The sequence below is a fragment of the Parus major genome, chromosome 1A, assembly GCF_001522545.3.
Source record: "Parus major isolate Abel chromosome 1A, Parus_major1.1, whole genome shotgun sequence".
In the NCBI taxonomy this organism is placed as follows: domain Eukaryota; kingdom Metazoa; phylum Chordata; class Aves; order Passeriformes; family Paridae; genus Parus; species Parus major.
In genome coordinates, this window is record NC_031773.1 from 70,707,470 (window position 1) to 70,730,437 (window position 22,968).

Below are 22,968 nucleotides of genomic sequence, written 5' to 3' on the forward strand. Positions count from 1 at the left end.
CGCTGCGCTGATCTTTTTATTGTGGATTTTTATCGTTGTTTCCTTTGTTGCTTATTAATAAATTTCTCTTTTAATTAATATCACGGATTTGCCTTTGCATTTATAACAACTGTTTTCCAATTCCTATTCAGGCAAGATAGGAATTAAGATTAATGATGCCAAACAAACTGTTATTTCAGAGAATCAGACTTTGCCAGGCATTATATTCTCATGACAGAAAATCATTGAGGCATAAATACAGTGCTCAGTCATTGGTGTATATTAACAACACCACATAGTTCCCATAAATGCTGAACACGGTGAAGAGGAAAATGAAGTCCTAAAGTTCATTAATTTTGCTTGTGGCATTTTTTTTAAAGTGAGCAAACCAGAACCTATGGAATAATGCTGTCCCATTCCTGTGCTGCACAGATGTGAAGGCTATTCACATCTGAAAGACATCTATGAAAAGTTGTTTGGACATCTATGGGAAGTTGTTTGGACTTGGTGATGGCTGTCTCTGCAGTGTCTTTTACCAGATAGATAGTCTGTGGGTATTTTTTAAAAGATTAATTGATGAAGACTAAGTTTTAAGGAGAGAGAAGTTAAAAAAAATAAAATACTTAGCTGCTACGATCAGTGAATGCTGTCATATGTGGGATAAAAACGTGTCATTATCTGCCAGCATCTGTCAACATCCCAAGAAGGGATTTGTGGCTTGAGGGTAAGCAAATGAGAACTGGCATGGAGACAGGAGTGTTTCACCTATCCTGGCACCAGCAGTAGTGATGGTCAGCACTAACACAGGAAGTTATTGTGCCAATTTCTAGAAGCTGTTTACTCAGAAAAAAAAAAAAAGAAAATCTTTCTGTGTTTGCATTTCCACACTGAAAAGACATCCCTATGACATCATCTTGTTTGTTCTGATGTTGCAGAAAGAATGGAAGAAATAAAATGGCAGAAAAGAGACCAGGGATTTTTATTTTGCTGCCAACAAAAAATAGAGGAAAATGTCAACTATAAATATCCAAAGGCTACTTTAGTTCTCAGAGACAGTTCACCAGATGAGTTGTTGTTCAAGGGCAGTTGAGCATCCAGACACAAGAGCATTCTGTAGTAAGCTTAATTGCTCATTTTAATTATGAATTTAATTAGCAGGGGACTAACACAGTTCTTTTCTCCCACTTTCTTAATAAACCCACTTTGTAAAATTACAGAACAAACTTATAGCTGAGAACTTCAGCTGTCTGCAGTTGAGAAAAACAACTCCAAGTTCAGGGGCTTTTCTTCTTCATGAAATCACATTCAGTGAGCAGCTTACATTTACCTCTGAGCATTTTCAGGAGCTTTTTACTTACTTTATTCAGTTCCTGGAGAACATTAAGAAATCACCCTGTTCTGCTGCTTCTCCCAGTGGTGTTTCCTTTGCCAGTATATTGTCTAGCCTGTTGTTCCCTCTAAACAATGTCCTAGTTCTTCCTCTTCTGGCAGTTTGTCCTTAGAGCTGTTGTCCTGTCCCTGCTCTGTCCTCCCTGCCCATAAATTCCCTCCTGTAGGAAATCTGCTTTCTTTCCCATTCACTTCAGGGAAGGTCAGCTTAAAGGGGCAGGTAGAAGTAGAGGCAGCTGTGTTCTGGAATGAATTCAGAGGCAGCAGTGTATGTGGGATGGGGGGTGGTGGGTGAAGACAGAAAATGCCATAAAATCTTCAGCAAAACAACCAGATCCCAGAAAGCTCCCCCTCACAAACTGTACTCTTTCACTTCTCTATTCTTTCCTACCTGAGACTGTACCTGCAGAGGAGGGATTTGTAGTCTGCACATTCCTTCACAAACTGAGACTGTCAGCAGGCCGTGGTGAAGCCAAATAGGCCTTCATGCTGCTCTGTTTTGAGAGGAGCCAATCCTAATTTATTTGTAACTTTGAGCCAAACACGGGCTTGAAAAGGTTCTGGTAACGATATGGTTAGAATAGCGATGAGGTAGGTTTAAGGTGGAATGGTGATTAGGAATAAAGGGGAAAATTGTGTCAACATTTTCAGATATATTCCCTCAGGTTTCAGTGCAAATAGGATCTTATATAATTTCCATCGTATAAGTGGTGGAAATGCTCCAGAAGTATCTGTTCTTTACAAGGCTTTGATGAAATATTACAAAACTGGAAATCTCTCTTGTTATTTCTCTGCTGCTCTTGGCTTGGGATGAACTTCGGAATCAGTTCAGGTGTTTGCATGTCAGCCTCAAGCTGCAACCTTCTCTTCATTCATGTGGTTTAAAAGGCTCAAGGCATTTCATCTGGCTTGGCTTTGCTGAAGGCAATAATATTTTCATTTACAGGGACGGTGATTTTTTTTTTTTTTTTATTTGGATATTTCAGCTTCTCTCAGTTTTAAAACCACATTACATAAGCTCCTTTCCCTTGTGATGAGAACTATGTCTCTCCACCACTTCTCTCCAGCAATAGAAGGTTCATATTGTGTGTGTGTGTGACTTGATACAGACCAACTGCTGCATCTGCTTGTGAGAAGCTCTCTAATCTTATCTTCTTTCTGATTTCTCTGTTCCCCCCCTTCTTTTCCCTTGCTTTCAGTGCAAATAAGATTTCCTTTAAATTTTACCAATAAAATATCAGCCCATTTGAGATAATTGCACATGGATAAAATTAAAATTTTGGACTAGGAATCAATGTTCTTCCCAGAAACAGAGCTGGAAAGCAAATAATGCTAATCAGATGTGATAGAAAAACAAAAAGGCAGAGTTCTCAAGTAACTCCTGTACATTTCAGTTGCCATCACTGATCTAGTACCTATTTGTGCTGGCTTAGAAACTAATGCCCATTGGACAGCTCCAGACCAGATGATGCTGTATGTTACTCTGGGCAGGACTTACCAACCACGCAGGGACCAGTATTAAAACAGAGTTAGTGTGATTCTGTATGTGTTTTTCTGCTAAGCAATCAAAATCTGACAAATGAATGAAGCTCAGTAGTAACCGAAGTACTGTGAGCATGTATCTTCAAACCAGTTTTGCAAACTGGGACATAGAGCTATAATTGACGGTCTTGGTACGGAAGACAGGTGTCTGGTAGGAAGGGAAGGAGCCTCCCTTGGAAGGAAAATGTAGACCTCCTCCCTCCAAATCACTATAATTTTGAAATCAAGGGGCTCTCAGGCAGAGCTCTGGGGATAGGAATAACAGTTCTTTACTAGTATGTATAACAAGGCACACAAACAACAATAACTACAGAGTTAAAACAAAACAGAACCAGGGACCCCAGCCTTCTCAGCCAAGATGGGAAAGGATGGAGGAGAGGCTTTGTTTCACAAACCCCCTTGGGCAGTCAGTCCTGGTGCTCCTGCAGGGCTCTGAGGAACACTCAGCTGGAAACAGCAGGGATGAGCTGAGATCCTGGGCCGGTGGCTGAGGTGTATCAGCAGCTCCGCGGTGGTGGCTGGCACTGCCACACGTCCCGGCAGGACAGGGGGTCCAAGGCCACCAAGGAAGAAAGAAGAAGGAGAAGAAGCAGCAGCTCCATCTGGGTGATGGCGAATTCCCTTCTCCCAGCCACAACAGCTCCGATAGAGTGTCTCACTCTTCAGCCCAAGAAACCAGCCAGCCCCCAGCTGCCCCCATCATCCCTTCTCCCTGCTCCACTTCCCCCCTGGGCCCAGCCAAAATCCCTGTGTTTCTCAAGCACCCAACAAATAACCCAGAAATCAGGATTCCCCACAACTAACGGGCAAAAAATTCCATAGGTGAGAAGGAACAAAAGGAAGTGCAGCCAACCCCCAACATTGACCTTACTGAACTGGCCTTTATTTTCCACAGCTCACGATTTTACACTGAATAACTCCTCTAATTCATGACACCTGAATTAAAGTCAAGAAAACCCGTCTGGAATGCATGTGCCACTATCTGCAGCTACCCTGTCGACCAGCCTCAGCAAAGTCCCTTCCCTGATCCCTGCACTAAAGTCAACTCTTATGATTAAAAAATGCTGCTGGACTGAAAATGCATCCCACTGATAACAAGCTTGTTTGGAGGCTTGACCTGTACCTCAGCATGGCCTGCAATAGTTGTCACTCTGCCTGGCTTTAGGGTCCATTTAGGTATCTTTTTTTACTTAAAACTTTTCATGAATGCTCCTAAGCACATTAGACTTAGGAAGTTATCAGACTCCATACAGAAGAAGAAAAAGGGGACATCTGAACTGGTCAATACCAGCTTTTAACAAACAGAATGCTATATCAAAGAAAGATTATAAAAACATCCCTGTGAGATAGTTTTTACAGTTGCTTTGGATTTCATCATCTCTGTTTTCTATTCTGGTTCAATTATTTCCAACAAAAAAGAAAACGTTTGTCTTCTTTGGCTTAAGCTACAGCCTTCCTGCAATTAAAAAAAAATAAAAAAAAAAAAAAAGAAAAAGTCTTAAATACACCCAAGTGTTTTAGCTGAAAGTGATGTCTTTCATTGCTGTCTGAGCCCTGAGCAGAGGAGCAAACCCAGTCTGCAGTAGCCCTTGGGCACACAGCTGTCTCACCAGGCTCTGCACCCACACAGGCACACCCAGAACCTGCAGAGGGGAGGCTGAGCCAGCCAAGGGATGTCCCCTTCCCCAGCCCTTCCAGAGTAGCTGCCAAGTGATTCTGAGCATCCCACCAGGGTGGAGACTGTGAGAACATCCATGACCCAGGACCACCACCCACTCCCCTTCCTCCCTGCCCTACCACAGCAACAGCCCAGGAGCCAAATGAGGAGCGACTCATTGTAATTAAGGACAGTTTTGAGCCCTTTTAAAATTGAGCATCATGCTGAGAAATCCTTGAGCAGAGAGGTAAGGAACATGAGCTGCCTTGGGTCCTATTGAAGACACAGAGACTATGTCAGTACTATTTATGGATCCAAGGATATGTTATTTCAGTAGACATTTCATGGTATTCATTATAGTTATAGATGTTGCAAGATTCTATTATTAATTTACGTGCTCATAACTTTCCCAAAGTCAGATCACTTATGTTCAAATGTCATGTTCTCCTTTACTAAGCATTTTAAGGAAGGGTCTTGACAAAATATTATTTCCTGTTGTTTAGGTTAAAAGATGGAAAAGTATGGAATTATGTCAATAAAGCTCTAATTATATTATTTTATTTTATATATATTATATTATTTTGAGCATAACATACACACAAAACAACCTACCCAATACAAACCACACACTCCACCTCAGTGTGGACTCCATCCTTATGATGAGCTTGGGTTTCTGGGTAAACTTTTTAAAATAATTAAATTTCTTCATGTGCTGGAAAGCATCTCCTTATGTATGTATGAATGTGTGTGTGTATTTGTGTATGTGTCTGTGTGCGAGTGCATATGTGTGTATGTATATGTGTGTCTGTACACGCGTCTGTGCATGTGTATGTCTGTGTGTGTGTATGGGTCTATGTGTATGTCAGTGTGTCTGTATGTGTGTGTGTGTGTGTCTGTGTGTGTATGCGTGCATGTGTGTGTATATGTGTGACTGTGTGTGTGTATGTGCGTTTATGTGCGCGTATATGTGTGTGTGTGCATAGGTATGTGTATCTGTGTATGTGTGTGTGTATGCATGTGTGTATGTGTGTGTGCATGTGTGTATGTGTGTGCATGTGTATCTATGTGTGTGTGTATGTTTGTATGTGTGTGTATGTGTGCATATGTATGTGTGTGTGTCGGTGTGTGTGTATGGGTGTGTGTGAGTGCATGTATGTCTCTGTGTGTGTGTCAGTGTATGTGTATGTGTGCTTATATATATGTACATGTGTGTCTATGTGTGTGTATGTTTGTATGTGCATATATGTATGTGTGTGTATGAGTGTGTGTGTATATATGTGTGTGTATGTGTATATATTTGTGTATATATATGTGTGTGTATATGTGTGTGTGTCTATGAGTGTGTGTATATGTGTGTACGTGTGTGTGTGTGTATGTGTGGGTGTTTTTGTGTGGGTGTGTGTATGTGTATGTATTTGTGTGTGTTAATGTGTGTGTATGTTTATGGGTGTATGTATGTGTCTGTGTGTGTATGTGTGTGTAGGTGTGTGTGTTTATAGTTGTGATTCTGTGTTTGTATGTGTGTTTATGTGCATGTATGTATTTATGTGTGTGTGTACGTGTGTGTGTGTATTTGTGTGGGTGAATGTGTGTGTATGTGTGCATGTGTGTGTGTGTGTGTGTATGTGTGTATAGGTGTGTATGTGTGCGTTTGTGTATATATGTGTCTGTGTATGTGTCTGTATGTGTGTGTGTCTGTGTATGTGTGTGTGTCTGTGTATGTGTGTGTTTGCGTGTATGAGTGCTTCTATGTCTGTATATGTGTGTCTGTGTATATGTGTCTATGTGAGTGTGTGTATATGTGTATATGTGTGTAGGTGTGTGTGTGCAAATGGGTGTGTATGTGTGTGTCTGTGATTGTGTGTATTTATGTGTGTTTATTTGTGTGTGTATGTATGTGTGTGTATGTGTGTGTTTGTGTGTGTGTGCATGTATGTGTGTGTCCGTGTCTGTCTGTGTATATATGTGTGTGTATAGATGTGTGTATGTGTGTGTGAGTGTTTCTGTATGTGTGTATGTGTGTTTATGTGTGTATATATGTGTGTGTTCATTTGTCTATGTGTGTATGTGTGCGTGCGTTTATATGTGTGTGTATGTGTGTGGACATATGATTGTGTGTATATGTGTGTGTGTCTATATATATGTGTATGTGTGTAGGTATGTGTATGTGTATCTGTGTGTGTTTATGTGTGTCGTGTGTGTGTGTAAGGGTTTGCTGTGTGTGTGTGTGTGTTTGTAAATGTGTTTGTGTGTGTGTTTGCGTGTCTGAGTGTGTGTATGTAAGCGTGTGTGTATGTGCGTATATACGTGTGTATCTGTGTGTGTGTGTGTGTGTGTTTATGTGTGTGTATGTCTGTGTGTGTTTGTGTTCATGTATGTTTGTGTATTTTATCTGTGCGTGTGTGTATGTGTGTCTGTATGTGTGTGTCTGTGTGTATGTATTTTGTGTGTATGTATATCTGTGTGTGTATGCATCTGTGTGTGTGTGTGTGTCCATGTATGTGTGTCTGTGTGTGTATGTTTGTGTGTGTTTTTGTGTGTGTATGTATGTGTGCATGTGTATCTGTGTGTGTATGTGTGTGTTTGTGTATTTTTGTGTGTGTATGTCTGTGTTTCTGTGTGTGTGTTTATATTTGTGTGTGTATGTGTATGTATTTGTGTGTGTATGTTTGTGTATGTCTGTGTGTGTGGGTATATGTCTGTATTTGTGTGTCTGCATAGGTATGTGCATGTTTGTGTTTATGTATGAGTCTGTGTATGCCTCTGTGTGTGTGTGTGTCTATGTGTGTGTGTGTGTATTTGTGTGTGTTTATATGGGTGTGTGTGTATATGTGTATGTGTGTGTGTATGTCTGTGTTTTATAAGTGTGTGTATGTGTGTGTGTATTTGTGTATTTGTGTGTGTATGTGTGTGTGTGTGCATATCTGTGTGTGGGTTCATGTGTATATATATATGTGTGTTCATTTGTCTATGTATGTGTGTGTGTATGTGTGTGTGTGGGCATATGATTGTGTGTATATGTGTGTGTGTCTATATGTGTTTGTGTGCTTCTATGAGTGTGTGTATGTCTGTATGTCTGTATGTGTGTGTGTATGTGTATCTGTGTGTATGTATTTTTGTACGTGTGTGTCTGTATGTGTGTGTTTGTGTATGTTTGTTTGTGTATGTCTGTGTATGTTTGTGTGTATGTATATCTGTGTGTATGTGTATGTTTGTGTGTGTGTGTGTGTGTGTGTGTGTGTGTGTGTGTGTGTGTGTGTGTGTGTGTGTATGTGCCACTGCCATCTGGTGTGCAGAGGCAGGAGAGTTTGGCTGCTATGCGGGACAGAGTTGTGGGCGCCCACCCATTTCTGTTCCTGCTTAGAGCAAGTGGCTAGGTGATACTGTTTGGAACCAGTCTATGAAAGTTGGTGAATCCTCCCTGCAACCGCGAGGGAGTGTAAGACTATAATCCCTGTGTAGATCTGCCCCTATCTGTATTGTTTCCATAGAAAATGCCACAGGGACAGAACGTGCAAATGTGGTGTCAGCCACACCCCTCTCAGGCTGTTGTCTCATCAGCTGCTTATCCTGAAGTGTCCCAGAGATTGCTTCAAGTGGTGATCTGCTCCTCCTGAGCACTACCTAAGCAGGGCCCAGAGTATCTCTGTCCATTTGTTCTCTCCTGGTGGATGTTTCTGGCACATGACAGACCAACACCTTCAAGGCTGAAAGAGTATTGCCCAAATCCAGGAGTTTGAGAAAAAATGAAAAGTTTAGCACGGTAGATACGTTGGGCTACATTCAGGGATAAATATTACCTGGTCAGTAGTAGCTATAATTATCCATTATGGACATTAGTGGGCGGAAACTGATGAAAGTCAGCTAAAATCTCAAAAAAATGTTTAGGATCACTGCCACAGTGCCTCAACCCCCTATCAGAAAGATAGCTCTGCTTGCAGTACAGAGCAGGAGTTTTTTTTCACCTGGAGCTGCTGTGCTCCCTGGGGATTTTTATTGGGACAATTAAGATGACTTATTCATATGTCTCAGTCTATGGATTTGCACCTTTTCATGCTATTTTTCCATCAAAGTCAGGTTTCACACATTTCTGAATCTCAGTTTAAAACTAGTGACCATCAAATGTGAGCAGTCAGTTCTATTTCAGAATTTTCTCCCAGTGAGATTGGTGTGAGTTTTGCCAACTGGAACACAATGATATCAAGTGCTTTGGAATGATTTTTGGGTGACCTTCTCAGTGTGATAAATTATTGCATGGATTAAAAATTCGGAAAGATATAAGAGAAATATGTTTGTAATAAAGTGTAATATAAAATGTAAAAAACCCCCCCCCGCTCCGGGTCTGGTCAGAAAAAAACCCCCTTGTTGGAAAAGGACAGATTGCCACCAGCAACCAAGATAACGAACTCAGGAGAAACCCATCTACTCAGATAAAACTGACAAGATGAGGGCCATCAAGGACACAATAGAACTGGCTCAGAGAATCACCAACCTCCGGACCCAAGCGACGCCCTACAGATTTCTGTAGGGAGCAATCAAGTTGCAAAGAGACAGACTCCAAAAAGACAATCACCACCGGACCTGAACACCCCACCTGTCAGACCGGGAGAGGAAGGAGCAATCAAAAATGACAAAAGAGAAGAACACGGCCCAGATACTCATCTGTGCCAGCCCGGATTCCACTACCCTGCCTTGATGAAACCAGTTGAAATACATATAGAGTCTCCTTTGCATATGAGGAGACTCTGCCCAAACCCCAGTTGACTCTATTATTCCATGCCAGGAAATCCATTCTCTGGACAATCAGGGACATTTGGTGAATGGAACCTGCTTGGAATTTTAGCCCAAGGACATAAAATCTCTATAAAAACCCAAGCCTGGAAACCCTCAGACGTGGATTTGGGAAACCTATACCTTTGGTGTAGACCCTGTCCACCCAGCGCTGCGCTGACTATTTTTATTGTGGTATTTTATCATTGTTGCTTTCCGTTGTTCATTAATAAATCTTTCTTTTCATTTATAAATCAATATTTGCCTTTGCATTTATAACATCAGCTATATTTCACAAATAAATGACTTTTCTCTGTAAGAATGAGGCTGTTTAGCTATGCATCAAATTCCAAGAGTTCAGTCTCATGGTTTTGAAAACTTTAGCTTGGTAACACAATGGAAAAAGTTCTGTAGCCCTGATTTCTGCTGAAGGAGGGAAATTAGGACAAAATTACCACCTTGGTGTGGTTCCACCTCTGAATTCTTTAAGCTTGTCTATTTAAGCCTGTTTAAACAGTGCCTGAACCATCTCATATGGATTAGTCTAATAAAAAAAACCCTCAAGTATATATATGAAGTTTCACATCATTTATTCCTAGGGCATAATTTCAAGTTTTTATCTTAACTGCTACACAAGGGAGGTAGGCTAACACCTAAATCTTAAACTGTGATTCTTTTCCAGTTATTAAAAAAAAATAAATAATAGTTGTAGGGGCTGACAAAGATTTCTCTATCAATTCTGTGCCATTTGCAAGCAGAATGTAATCTCTGTTCTAGTCAGCAGCCACAGGAGCTCAGCTGGGGCCCTGAATGTCAAGCCGAGAGCTTTATTCCGCCATAATAAAGGTCCTGCAGGCTAAACTGCTGCTAGCTCATCAGTGACACTTCTGAAATCTCCTTGATGGGCTTACACAAATGTAAAGATTCCTCCTCAGCGGTGCTGCTGATGGTGTACAACAAAAGTGTTCTTCAGTCACATTCACCCTGCTGTCTCTCCTGTGTGTTTGCACGTATGAGTGTGTTTATGTGGACATCTACACGGATATACACAGATAAATGAAATATGGGCATACAGGCAGGACAGACAACTATTTGTGCATGTATTTGATATTCTGCTGGGAGTTGAAGTGGAAAGAGCAAGAAAAAGCTACTGAAAATTTATTTTAAAAGCCTGTGGCTGTGGCATCTTCACCTGGTCAGAAGCTCTCAGGCACAGGGTGGGATTATTGGGGTACAGGGCCAGGAGTTGGATACAAAGATCCCAATGGGTCCCTTCCAACTCAGCATATTCTATGATTCTTTGATAAGCACTATTTCCCCCAACAAATAATTATAAAAATGAATTAGTATGCTAATTCTTAAAACACAGTCCCTGCTTGTTTAGCCTTTATTTCATTCACTTTGAAATGATCTACTGTAGGCTTTCCCCTTTTTAAAGATTTGTCTCTAAACTATGGTAGTTAACTATGGTACTTAACCAAGTAGGTGGTTAAGCCAATACTTCCTTTTCCCCAGCCACACACAGTGGGAAGAGACAGCATATCATATTTTCAGGAAACTCTTGCCAGAATGTTTTCCTGGGATTATCATCACATCTCAAGGATTATGTCCATATAAAACTTAGATTTCCCAACAATACAGCTTCCTTGGAAAGAAAATTTTGTTTTCTTTAATTAACTTATTTTGAATGAATAAAGGAGTCCACTGGGAAGGAGACAGTTCTTAAAGAAAATACTCATTCTTGTAATTACCATGTTCCTGCTTCCTCTCTACCCTGCCAAATTTCATCATAAAGAAGAGGTGTGGTCATTAACTGCCTGCTAAGTGGCACAATTCATACTCTGCAAATGCAGAATCTTCTAGGTGAAGTGATCCAGATGAGCTACAAAATATCCCTTTCTGTGTTTGAATACCAGTACAGAAACACACATGTGCTGAGATGATGTGTTGTGTTCATTTTTATTCACTTTTTTTTTAGGACACTTTGATTTTTCTTTCCTTCAAAGTACTTTTTAAAGAACTTAATTTCTGTGCAATAGAGCTCATGGGCAAACACTCAGTAAATGCTAAATAAGGAATGCACTCATGGTTCTAAAAACATTTCACATTCTTCAAACTGATGCTAGTTGTATGCATTGACAGTAATCCTGTCTAATCCCTTCCACATGTATTATTTTTGTACACCTGCCTTCCTTGTCTCACTTATCAGTTTTGAATACTAAGAACCACAATTTGCAGGAAGGCAAAGCAGCAGAATAAAGCATCCATGCACTCACATCTTGCTATGCTCCAGTTTTACATTGTAAAAATAAAACATAGTTGTAGATTTTGGTCCTTGGAGTCAACATCTTCCATTAAGACATTTTTCCACCTTCCTTCCCCCCCAGCTGATGTCTGTCTGTGTTTGTGTTCCTTGGCAGACTGACTGAAGCACACAGAACAGCTGTGAAAATCATCAGGAGAATGCAGTATTTTGTGGCCGGAACGAAATTTCAGGTAAGCAGGATTAATTACAAGTGCATCTTGTGAGCTTGTGTGACATCAAAGGTGCTCTCAGAGTGGACTTGTGTTGGTGAACATGGTTGCAATAAGTCAAAAGTATTCTTGAAGTTCTTGGGCTCACACCTTTTGTGGATTTTTTAACGGTGTGGGGAAAATTATCAGTGATGTGTGGATGTAGTATGCTACAAACCCCTGACTGTGGAGGCAGCATTGTTAATTTTTACTTCTCTTTTTTTTTTATTGCACTTGTTTTTGATGCTCTGTTTGTTTAACTATACTGACCAATACGTCTTCATCCACTGGCAGAAGTGAAGAAAACACTGGTGTTGGGGTGAATGAAACCTATGTCAGGGTGTCTGCAAAAATACTGATCATAACAAGAATGTTATCAGTCATCTAATCAATTAGGAAATGTTCAGTCCTGTGCTGTGTATGGCTGACTGATCAATAGCTCTCACTGACCAGTACTGTGGGTGCAAAGTTGCTTTCACAGGTGTGACCCACATTTATAAATGAATTTCGTAGAAAGGGACCTCATAGGCCATATTTTATAAAATTGTGGACCACCTGGAAATTCTGGAAATTTGCTGTCTTTATGAAGTGTTCAGTTAATTTTCTCAATCAGGTTATAAAGTGCTCAAACTAAATGTGCAGCATTGAAAATACTGTTTCATTTTGCCTGCTCAGAGAGACTAATTATGATAAAACTTGTTTGGAATGTGATCCTGATATCATTCTCATCATCCATGGTCTGGAAATGCCATGGAAATGAAAAAATAACTTCTGGACTAATTTTCAAAGCCTTCATTATTTTCATCTCAATGTTCATCATTCTTTTGTCCAAGAGGCTCCACAGCAAGTTAATGGCCTTTCATAATCCTTCTGAAGAGGTTTTAAAAAAATAAATCAAAAAGCTTCATTTCAGGGAAGTTTGATCAGAGCTGAGCACTTAAATGCAAGGGATAAATCTGAGATGAGATTCCAGCACTCAGAAGACTCTAAATTAGGGCGGATAGAATATCTTATATATCTCCTAATCTCATGCATATGTGTATCTTCAGATAACCCTAGCACTTGAAAGAAGACTAGAAGTCCATTTGTTCAACTCAGAAAAACAGGAGAACAGGATTATATTGTAAATATACCAGAGAGATAAACACCATGGGAAATTTCAGAAAAAAAAAGAAAAGAAAATAGAGACGCCAGTTCAGTAAAACAAAATCAGTTTATAAATGAGTTAGGTTAAATATTAGAATATTTCAAACCACCAGAGACCTAATGTTCTGGAGCTATCAGACAGTAGCAGTCATGCCAAACCTTAAAAACAGAATTTCATCAATCTATGGAGAGAATTCTGTGACTCAGTGACAAGGAAGAAGAAGAAAGAATAATTTTTTGCTTCTTCCTTTCTTGGGGCCATGAAATACAGTTTATAGGACTCTGCATACTAATTAGATTTTGGAAGTTCAAAGCTGTGTAATATTATTTACTTTTGTATGTGAAATGTGGAATACTGAGCTCAAATGGCCAGGATTTGGGATTATGAACAGAAAGAAAGTCAAAGGAGTTGTTCAAGTGCTGCATTTAGCACACTTCTGTGGAAGCCCATTACCTCCTGACTTCAGTTGTATTGTTCTAGCATTTCCTAATAAAAACATGACAGAGGATTGTGCCAAAGTTTGGCAAGACATAAGATGACCAGATCCAAAGATTTATGGAGAAAGAGGAGGGGGAAATGGTGAAAGCTGGAGGGATACTTTTGCTCAGTTTCAGAGACGATTCAGGCAGATTGCAGTGTCCAGCACTTTGCAACTGTAGGATTCAGAGCTGTTGATTTGGTAAAAGGGATAACAGACATTTTCTCTCTCTTTTGAGAGGGAAAAGAAATTTCACTGGGACTGAGTAGAATTAATCATGCACATAGTAGCCCGTGGGGGAGAGGGGAGGGGAAGACTCCCCAGCACATCTAGGCTCTGTGCCATGCATGGTGTTTACATAGAGATTGTCCAAAGGAAAGGATACAAGATTTAGCCAAAATGCTCTCCAGGCACCCCCACTAGTCCATCTAAAGAGTGATACTGGCATTACTTCTTGGGGTGAAAACAATAGGCTGCTTTTCTGGCCAGAAATAGTGATGTGTTAGCATCTGCAAAAGTGGAGCTGGAGAAGGGGGAGAAAAAACAAACAACCAAAAACCAAACGATAAGCTGAAAGCTGAAACCTCCCTCTCCCACAAAGCCCCTGCTCCCAAATGCACTCAAATGCACACACACACACCTCCAAAGCCATAACTCTTCTGAAAGTGTTGGTGTAGGTAAGTGCTGAGTACAGGGAAGACATTTTGTCACGAAGAGCTCTTGCTTCTTCATTCATCTCACAGGATTTGTTTCCATTCCAGTTCCAGGCTTTCATTTGAAATTTCTAGGATTGTGTGGCTGCCTTCCAAGCATGACTCCAGCACATACTGTAGGTGTTCAATGCATGTGTGCAGTAGTGCATGCTAATGGCTCTGGCTGAGCCACTCTGTCAGAGTGCAAACAGACAACAAGATGACTAATGAGCTGTTTTCAGTAATTTCCAATTACTAGATTTGAAGTTTACCTTTGCTTTTTTTTCTCCCCTCCCTTCTTTTCTTGAGTCAGAGCCAAATAGGGAGACATCTTGTCCCACATTTCCCATAAGGGTTCTCAAAATGCTGGTCTTTCAAAAAGACCATGATTTGCATTTATACTTCCACACACACATTGATTTTACTTGCTAAAATTTCACTGTGCTGTACTTTTTATAACTGCATCACTTTATGCAAATTCTGTAGACTTGTTTCAAAATTTGGCCACAGTAGTTGCAACAAGAAACCAGAGCTTGGCACAAGCATCTGGATTTTCATTAGGATGGGAATATAGCTGGATAGGTGGCAGTTTTTCAACTCTCCTGCATTTTTTTATCTGTACTTTTTTAATTGAATTGCACCTTTTCTTCTGATCTTGAAGGTATCATGAAAGACAAAGGAGCACAAACAAAACCTATGTGCAGCAAACTCCTAACTTATGCAGACTATCTGGACTCCCTGTTCTTCAAGCAGCAATATTTCTGTCACCAGACATCATTGGTCTTCAGTGACATTTGATTCTGGGTCCAGGTGCTCTGAGTTGGGTCAGTCCCTAGGGTTCAGTCCCCTGACACTATGATTAACGCATGGCTTTGGAATGAGCCAGGAGATACTGCACATGGGGGTCACAGATAATTATCCATCTTGGGTTCGTGCTTCCCAAATACACTGTGAAGGGCTAATATTTTGCTCAGTATGGAGCAACATGAAGATGTGACTCTAACTGACAGTAACGGGAATTATTTGGCTCCATCTCCACAAAAAATATTCACTCCCACAAAGGCTGCATATTTTGTTATTTTTTACAACAACTATTTCAAAATGGAAGGCAAATAGGCAGATAAAAAAATAGAATGAAGGTCTGTCAGAAATAGAAATCCTGTTTGGCCAATACTCACCTTTCAACGTTCTGCCTGCCTTCTTTCCCAGCAAGCTCGGAAGCCATACGAGGTCCGTGACGTGATTGAGCAGTACACCCAAGGACACCTCAACATGATGGTTTGCATAAAAGAACTTCAAAGAAGCTGGGCCCTGTCTACCTCATACCTGATTTCTCTAGTGCCAGCTGGCTTTAGGAGAGATGTATATTTAATGAACAGTAATTGTCCAAAATTGCAAGCACAGCAGAGAGCACAATATCTGGAGGATTTAACTTGGAGCCATTTTTAACCCTTTTTATGACCAAGTTTACAATTACTCTTTATTCTCCTCTCCTTTTCTTCCAAGTGGAGTTAAAAAAATGAAGGTGCATGCTGTGAAGTTTATGGTGTGATCCAAGCTTTTCTGTCCTCTTCTTAGGAAAGAAAAACTTTTCAAATAATGATTTACCTTTCTCTTTCCACTGTGTGGTTCTTCACAACTGAGAGAAATCTGTTTCACTTGTGCTTCACTATCTGGAACTTTTCCCTGCCCACATTCCTCCATGCACATGCTTTATCCAAGTTTGGGATTTGCAGCTGAAATATTTTGCCACAAAACTATTCTCTTCTGTTTCAGCACAAAGTGCTTTTTTTCTTTTAAAATTAATGCTGTGGACTGGGACACCAGAATGAACTCCCCTGGCCCTTAAATAAAACGAAAAAAAAAAACAACTATTGAATGAACTCTACTGTGTCAACATATATAGATATTAAATCCACCTTCATGAAGCTCTAGGAATAGTTGCAAATGTTATTAAGAATTTTTTCTGTTTGTAGTCTTTGTTATTAGATGACATAGGGCATGGGAGAACTATGTTTTAGTTACAGCTTGAAAGTCTGAGAAATGTTAGTACTCATGAAAATAACAATAGTAAGGTTTGATTTTGGAGGAAAAGCTTAAAGAGCTAAACTGCTGACTGTGTGTGCAGAAAGTCATTCTAATCTCATGTTTTTGCTTGTTTTGGTTTGGGTTTAGAGCTACTGTAAATTCTCATGTAAATTATGCTCCCATTCTTAGCAACAGAGTTTAAGTTGCTTGGTAATTGCTCTGCCGGTAATTTTCTGTTTGCTTTTCAGGTTGGACCAACTTGGGAAAGCCAACTCTTTTCCTCCCAGGTACAGTGACTGCATTTTATGCAAAATTATTATCTTCATAACTTTGTGAAAATACCCTTGGCTACTGTAATGTGGATTTATAATCCAGCTAATTATACATTAATGTAATTCTGTTAATAAACCCTGGAATGCCTGTATGAAGATAAATACATTTCATTCAGGTGGTAGTGGAGTAAATGGAAATTAAGAATAAATGTTAAAATGTGTATTAGAACATGATGAGATGAAAATATCCTGAGGGAAATTCTTCTACAAAAATAGTCTTTCTAAATCTTTTGGGCTGGGATTACAATATATATTGATTCCATTTCAAAAGGTTTCTTCCTTCCTTAACTCATGTCCCATATCCCCAAGTGACTTGGAGCACAACTGAGGGTGGCAAAGTAATTTCAGAGTCTCTAAAAATGGCATTTTGTCAGTGGTTAATATTATCAGAGCAAGGAATATCATTTAAAACACATTTTCAACATCTGATTGCTGCAGAAGGCTCAGTAGTACAATCCTTTTTCCCTGTAACTGGTTTTGAACCATAGGAAAAGAATCTGTCAGCTTGAATTCTTCTATAAATATTTATGCATGGGAATTCATTCCAAAATGTGCAAGCTAAATTTATGGAAAACTGTCCCTTACCTCCAAGAATGTATTATTTTATTTCAAGTGTAGCATTACCAAGCTGGAACTACAACTTGTGATTAAAAAGACCGGTGTTAGAAGAACTTCTTATCAAGAAGTTTCTAGTTTCAAAGGAGGTGAATAACTAGAAGCTTGTTGTGAAATAATGTACTGAGAGGTTCAAGAAGCTGAAGATGTTCAGGAAGTTTGGTCTCACCAAATCTTGAGTCAAAGGGGTTGTAGAAACCATTGGGAGGGTCTTTAGTGGGCCTGTGGCTTTGAACAAGTGTTGGAAATAATCTAAAGTACCAAAGAGCAGACTGGAAAAGGTAGAATGGATGCAGAAGCTGGTGAGTTCAGTTAGGGGGTTGCAAGACCAAAACCAGAAGTTATTTGATCTAGTAGTTATTTTACCTAAACCCTCCACAAATCCAAAAGTAAGATAAGTGGTTCCAGAGAAACCGTCTGCAGAACTAAACTTAGTTTGCAATTCCTCCTGGTGTTACCCAACCCACCTTTATTCCCAGAATTTTCCAAGTGTTGAACACTGAAGAGTGGGTGCAGTATTTGTCTGTGGGGTGAAAATAGACTTTTGTACTGTCCTTCTCTAGAAAAAGGGTTATCCCTGAGTTTCCCTCAGAATGTGTGGCTTATTCTACACTGAACATAGATTTTTGATATAATACTTTTCCAGGCATTGCTAAAATCCTCATTTTTAAAAATATGGGTGTTTCACCCAGACTGTGTTATTTTTGTACTGATGAGAAGCAAAAAAGAAATGACAATGCAAAAAAAATTAAACTGCCAAGAAGAAAAACATGAAAAAAATTTTGCTTTCCAGCTCCTTTCATTTTTTCCGTTATATTATACTCCCATTCAAAGAATATTAAGGGCTGATTCCAAGCCTGTTGAAATGAACATGAATCTTTCCAGTCACCTCAGTGGGGTTTGGATTAGTATTTTTACTGAAACTCTGTTGTGGACTTTGATGATATTATATAAAAGTAACTGCAGATTGTCTATAGTATTATTACCTTTCAAAAGTTAATGATATCATAAATTACCCAGAATCTGAATTCACTGGAAGCACTTATTGTTATTTTTCAAGTAAGTTCCTCCAAGATAAGAAAGCACTAAAACTGTGTTAAAACAAGATAAGGATATGAGAAGAGAATAAAAGCCATGCTGGGTCAGAGCAGTCCTGATTCCGATGGAGGCAAGAGCAAGGTACTTTGAGAAATGTGTAAAAACATCCTCCAACCTTCCTGTCAACTTTCAGCCCATTGCACATCAAGCACTTCCTGACAAGGTTGCAGTGTACTGTCCAAAATGGTTTGTCCTCAATGAACTTGCCTAATTATCCCTTTAAACTTATAACATCTGCCATATTTTGTACAAAGAATTCTCATAATTCCACCTTCACATATGCATACTGTGAAGAATTCTCCCTCTTTGCTTGTTTTGGTCTTAGCATCTCCTCCCTTTCTTTGAAACTCCTACAAGCAGGCGTGAATGTAAAAAACACTACGATAATGAATCAATTTTCCAAGGACCTGGATCCTACTTTTATGAATATATTCAGAAGACTCTGAGTGGGTTTCAATGGAACCCTGCCCCAGTGTTCCAGGGGGCACAATTTTGTCAGATGAAACAGATTCCTGCCATAGTAAACATGTGACTTCATAATGGAAAGTGTTGATGTAGAGGCAAAGAGCATATTAATTGAATTTATGGAATCAATGAAGTAGATACATACAATGATACAAATGAGGAGTGTCATACTTGACCTTCAGTACACACACTGCTTTTGAATGCAGTTTTTGAGACTTATTATACCTTTTCAGGGGCAAAAGTAAAGAATAATGCCAAGGTAAAACAAAAGGTCCAGTGTTTGGGTTCAGAAAAGTAAAAAAATCTGATGTTTATCTGCAGTTTATCTAAACCTCTTGGTTCTGCATGACACTGGTGGGAATGCCTGAAGAAAAGGGCTTTCTTACAAAATTTTGACAGTTCCATTATTTCTTTTTTTTTTCCATTAAGTGCCACTTAAGCTTTCTGATACTTTTGTCTTCCCATCTGTAAAGAAATTAGGTCACTGTATCTTTTAAAGACTAATAAATATGCTCAGATTAATTTTTATCTTTTTAAGTCCATTAATATTTGAAATGAGAGATACCCATATTTCTGCAGGAACTGATTTATCCTGGTCCTCCTAGAGATGAAAATAATTTGGCAATTTACTTTTTAGGCTGTCCGAAGGAAATCACAAATGACTATGCCTTACATTTTTTTTAATTTCTTCTACCAATCAGCTCTAAAAGAAAAGAGACTCCAATTAAAAGTTGTCATGACTGAGGCAACTTTGTTACTTGCTATTTTATGGGTGTAAAGGGGCAATCCTGACCTTTTTCAGCAGCACACATAGTTTACAAACTCAAGAATCCAGATATTGCCATAAGCTCATCAAAATTATCCCTACATGGAGCTTTGGCAGAACTGAAGCAAGCACAGGTCCAGAAGGCTGTATTTGCACCGAGTTAGCCAAAAGAAGGCAGTGGTGTCTCCCGGGCTGCTCTGCTTTCTGAGACATCATTTACAAAGGTTTTGAGATGTCTCCAGCAACCTGGAATATCCGGTCAAATTCCTCATTTTCTGCTTGAAAGGAATTGATGGCTTTCAGATAAATTTGAATGTATTTGAATTAGCTCCCCTCTAGCTGTGTAAAAATAAAGGAAGGACTCTTGCTCTCTAAAGCAGTGTCGTTCCAGCTTTTACCATTTTCAGACATCTCTCTGCAATTCATTCACTGTTCTAAAGGTCCTCATAAATACTTTTCCCTAACCAAAGGAAAGAAATTGATTTTCTTTAAAGTTTAGTATATTTTTATGGGATGGAACAGACTAACGGTATGAAAAAATAAGATTATGGTGCCATTCTTCCTTTGATTTGCTTTCTTCCTCCTGCTTATATCAGTATTGTTATTTATATGATGTGCTTCCATCTGGGGAAAGAGTTATCATCACTTGAACTGGTGTGAAGCAAACCTAAAAGTGTGTAGGGCTCTTGGTTGGTTTTTTGTTTTGGTTTTTTTTACAAGAGTCGTATCTTGTTCTTTACTATGTAAATAGATGGGCCAGATTTGTGAAAATATTAGGAAATTAATACAGGATTGTGTTGCTTTCAAAGTAGAATAGTATGTATACTTGGGAAGGCAAAGTCTTCCAGGGAAGAAATGTCCATATTAATAAAAATATATAATTATTATTAATCTATATTAACAACTATTCAGTCTCCTGAATTAGAATGCCTTATTTGCTAGTGTTTTCTCTGATTCAAATCTAAGTATATAATTAATAGGTCTGTATCATACCAACCATGTGATACAATATGTTTTCGATAATTTTTTTTATTTCTGAGTGAAAATTTTCCCACATGTATTTTCATCCGGTTATAAATAATTGTGTTTCCTTTCATCATTCCATGTATGATCATGTATGATTCTTTGTCTCTGTGCCCTTCCCATAAGGGTAACAGGATCCCTGAGCTGCTCTCCATTTTAGTACACCCCAACAACACAAAGAGTAGAAACTCAGTAGTAAAAGAAAGTTATTTTGGATTAAAAAGCAAAGACTGGAGAAATTTTGACATTTCAGATTTATAGTTGGCCATGCAATCTTTTAAACTCTATAAAAACAATCAATCTAAGATATAGGAAGAATAAAATCATCTATCTAGAAATGCCTTGAAAGAGAAACATAAACATGAGATAGAAATCACACCTACTGGAGCAACTTTATTTGAACTTGTGGTCCCACTCCTTACCCAAGTGTTTGGTGGATTGTGTACATGCAATGTTTGCTTTTAAAGATGGTCTCTATAAGAAGGGAATGCTTGTAAATTAAGGCTGGATGCTGCTCCTCATGGAGGCTGACAAAAAACTGGGGAAGACCACGGCATTTTGTGACTTACATGGCCTGCATGCCAGCAGAGGGGTACATGAGATGCAGCTCCCTCCATGTGCACCTTTCCTTCCACTTCTGATTTTCCACATCTTAGAGCAATGCCACATGCCACGATACAGCTTCTTATTGCTTATCTGCTCCCTATTTTCTTTTCTGTTCCACACAGCTTTCAGGAATAGCTAAAATAGGAAACACTACTAGCTTGCTTTGGGATGTCTTGGTGATTATCTAAAGGATGGAATTAGAGCTGGTGAGGAAATGATTATGTAATTATTTTAGAAAAAAAGCTTTTTGAAGTATTTCTTCAGATTTAGGGGACTTTTTTGGGGTTAGACCTAAACAAAACCACCACCTGCCCACTGCTGTTCAAACCATATCCCAATGTAGAAATCCTTAAAGTAATGCTTTTTTTATATATAAACTTTGAAAGATGTGTCTACAGATTTACTAACTGGAAAATAAACAGCAGAGCCAATTATTTCATTCTAGGCAGAGATGAACACAGAGATAAACTTGAGCTTCAGCCACTTACATTTTAAGAAGTTTCTGAGGTTGTGAATGATGAACAGTACACATGTATGAGCCAAGCTGTGTCATTTACTGTATGTTCCACATTTTCTTTCCTGTCTATTTGCTCCTGCAGGTTTTCTGGGGAAGGACTTTTTTTTAATAAGCCTGCAAAGAGCTGCCAAGGGTGCAGGACATTTTAAAGTTTCTGGGTGGTGTGTGGAGGAGATGGAAAGCACAAAGTGCTCTTGCCAACATTGCTTTTGCTAGTCTTCCCCCTGGGGTTGTGGTGCATGCAGCACAAGTTACCTTGAGGTGAACTTTGCTGCAAACAGATCACTAAACATATCCCATTAGCAAATAAAAATGGTGAAGCAAGAACAACTCCCTGAGAAATCCAGGAATGTGATGAGCATACACAGGCACTCATTGTGAACTCTGGTGTAAATTCATATCTCAGCCTACCTTCCTTCATATCTCAGCCTTGTTCAAGTGGCCACACACCACCCTAAGAAAAATTGGCTTAGATAGATTGGCCAGACCTTAATCACGCATGTAAATGGAGCAATGTACGAAAAAATCCAGGAGTAATTACTCCAGGTATTGGAAATATACTTTAGTAGAGAAAACCATCCAACTTCAATTGGCATCAGGTTGTAAGTTATTTCAGTATTGGGCTGTGTTTTTTTACTTGTGAATGTTGTCTTCCAACTCAGAATATGTGTGGGTTTGTGTTTCAATCCCTGTGCAACAACACCCTCAAAATATGGCATTCCTTAGCAATAGATCCTGTGAACAGAAAGGATAGACCCTATTTTCCACAGTTTTCACTCTTGGCTTTGCATCATTTGCAGTGGGATGTGTAACTGGGCTTTTACTAATCAGGCCTCATAAAGAATAGGAGGGAAAATGAGGATGCAAAAGCTTTTTGTGGCAGCGGCCTCAGGGGAGACAAAGAGTTACATTGTCCCACCCCAAACCCCTTGTGAAGGGCGGCCCAGGTGCTCTGATTTGGTTTCAGTCCCTGGGGGTTCTCCCTTGATGTGTTTCTAATGGTTCCTGACCCTGAGCTCCACCCTCAAAGGTGGGGACCCTCAAGAGTTCTGTCCCTCAAAAACCCCTGCTGTGCCTCTGTTCGGGGCTCTCTGTTCTGGACCTGACTTTGTTCCCATGCTGAATAAATGGTTTCATGAACGGGAGCCCGTCTCGTTGGTGTTTGATGCTGGTCCCCAGAATCCTGCTGCTTCCCTGGACAAGATCCTGAGGTTGCTGGCCGCAACAGCTTTTCCCAGTGTCACTCCTTTTCAGAAAGGAGATGGATGGATGGATGGATGGATGGATGGATGGATGGATGGATGGATGGATGGATGGATGGATGGATTTATAGAGAGATGGATAAATCTG

General features: G+C 39.6%; 1 protein-coding gene across 1 annotated transcript in view; it reads left to right on the forward strand.

Moving 5' to 3' along the window:
- Window positions 1-22,968, forward strand: part of LOC107204210 (potassium voltage-gated channel subfamily KQT member 1-like) — a 481,393-nt gene that overhangs the window by 263,485 nt on the left and 194,940 nt on the right. Inside the window, 4 exon segments of the mRNA XM_033514697.1 lie at window positions 1,135-1,149; window positions 11,758-11,833; window positions 15,378-15,471; window positions 16,445-16,483. Coding sequence (XP_033370588.1) covers window positions 1,135-1,149; window positions 11,758-11,833; window positions 15,378-15,471; window positions 16,445-16,483 — 224 coding nt within the window.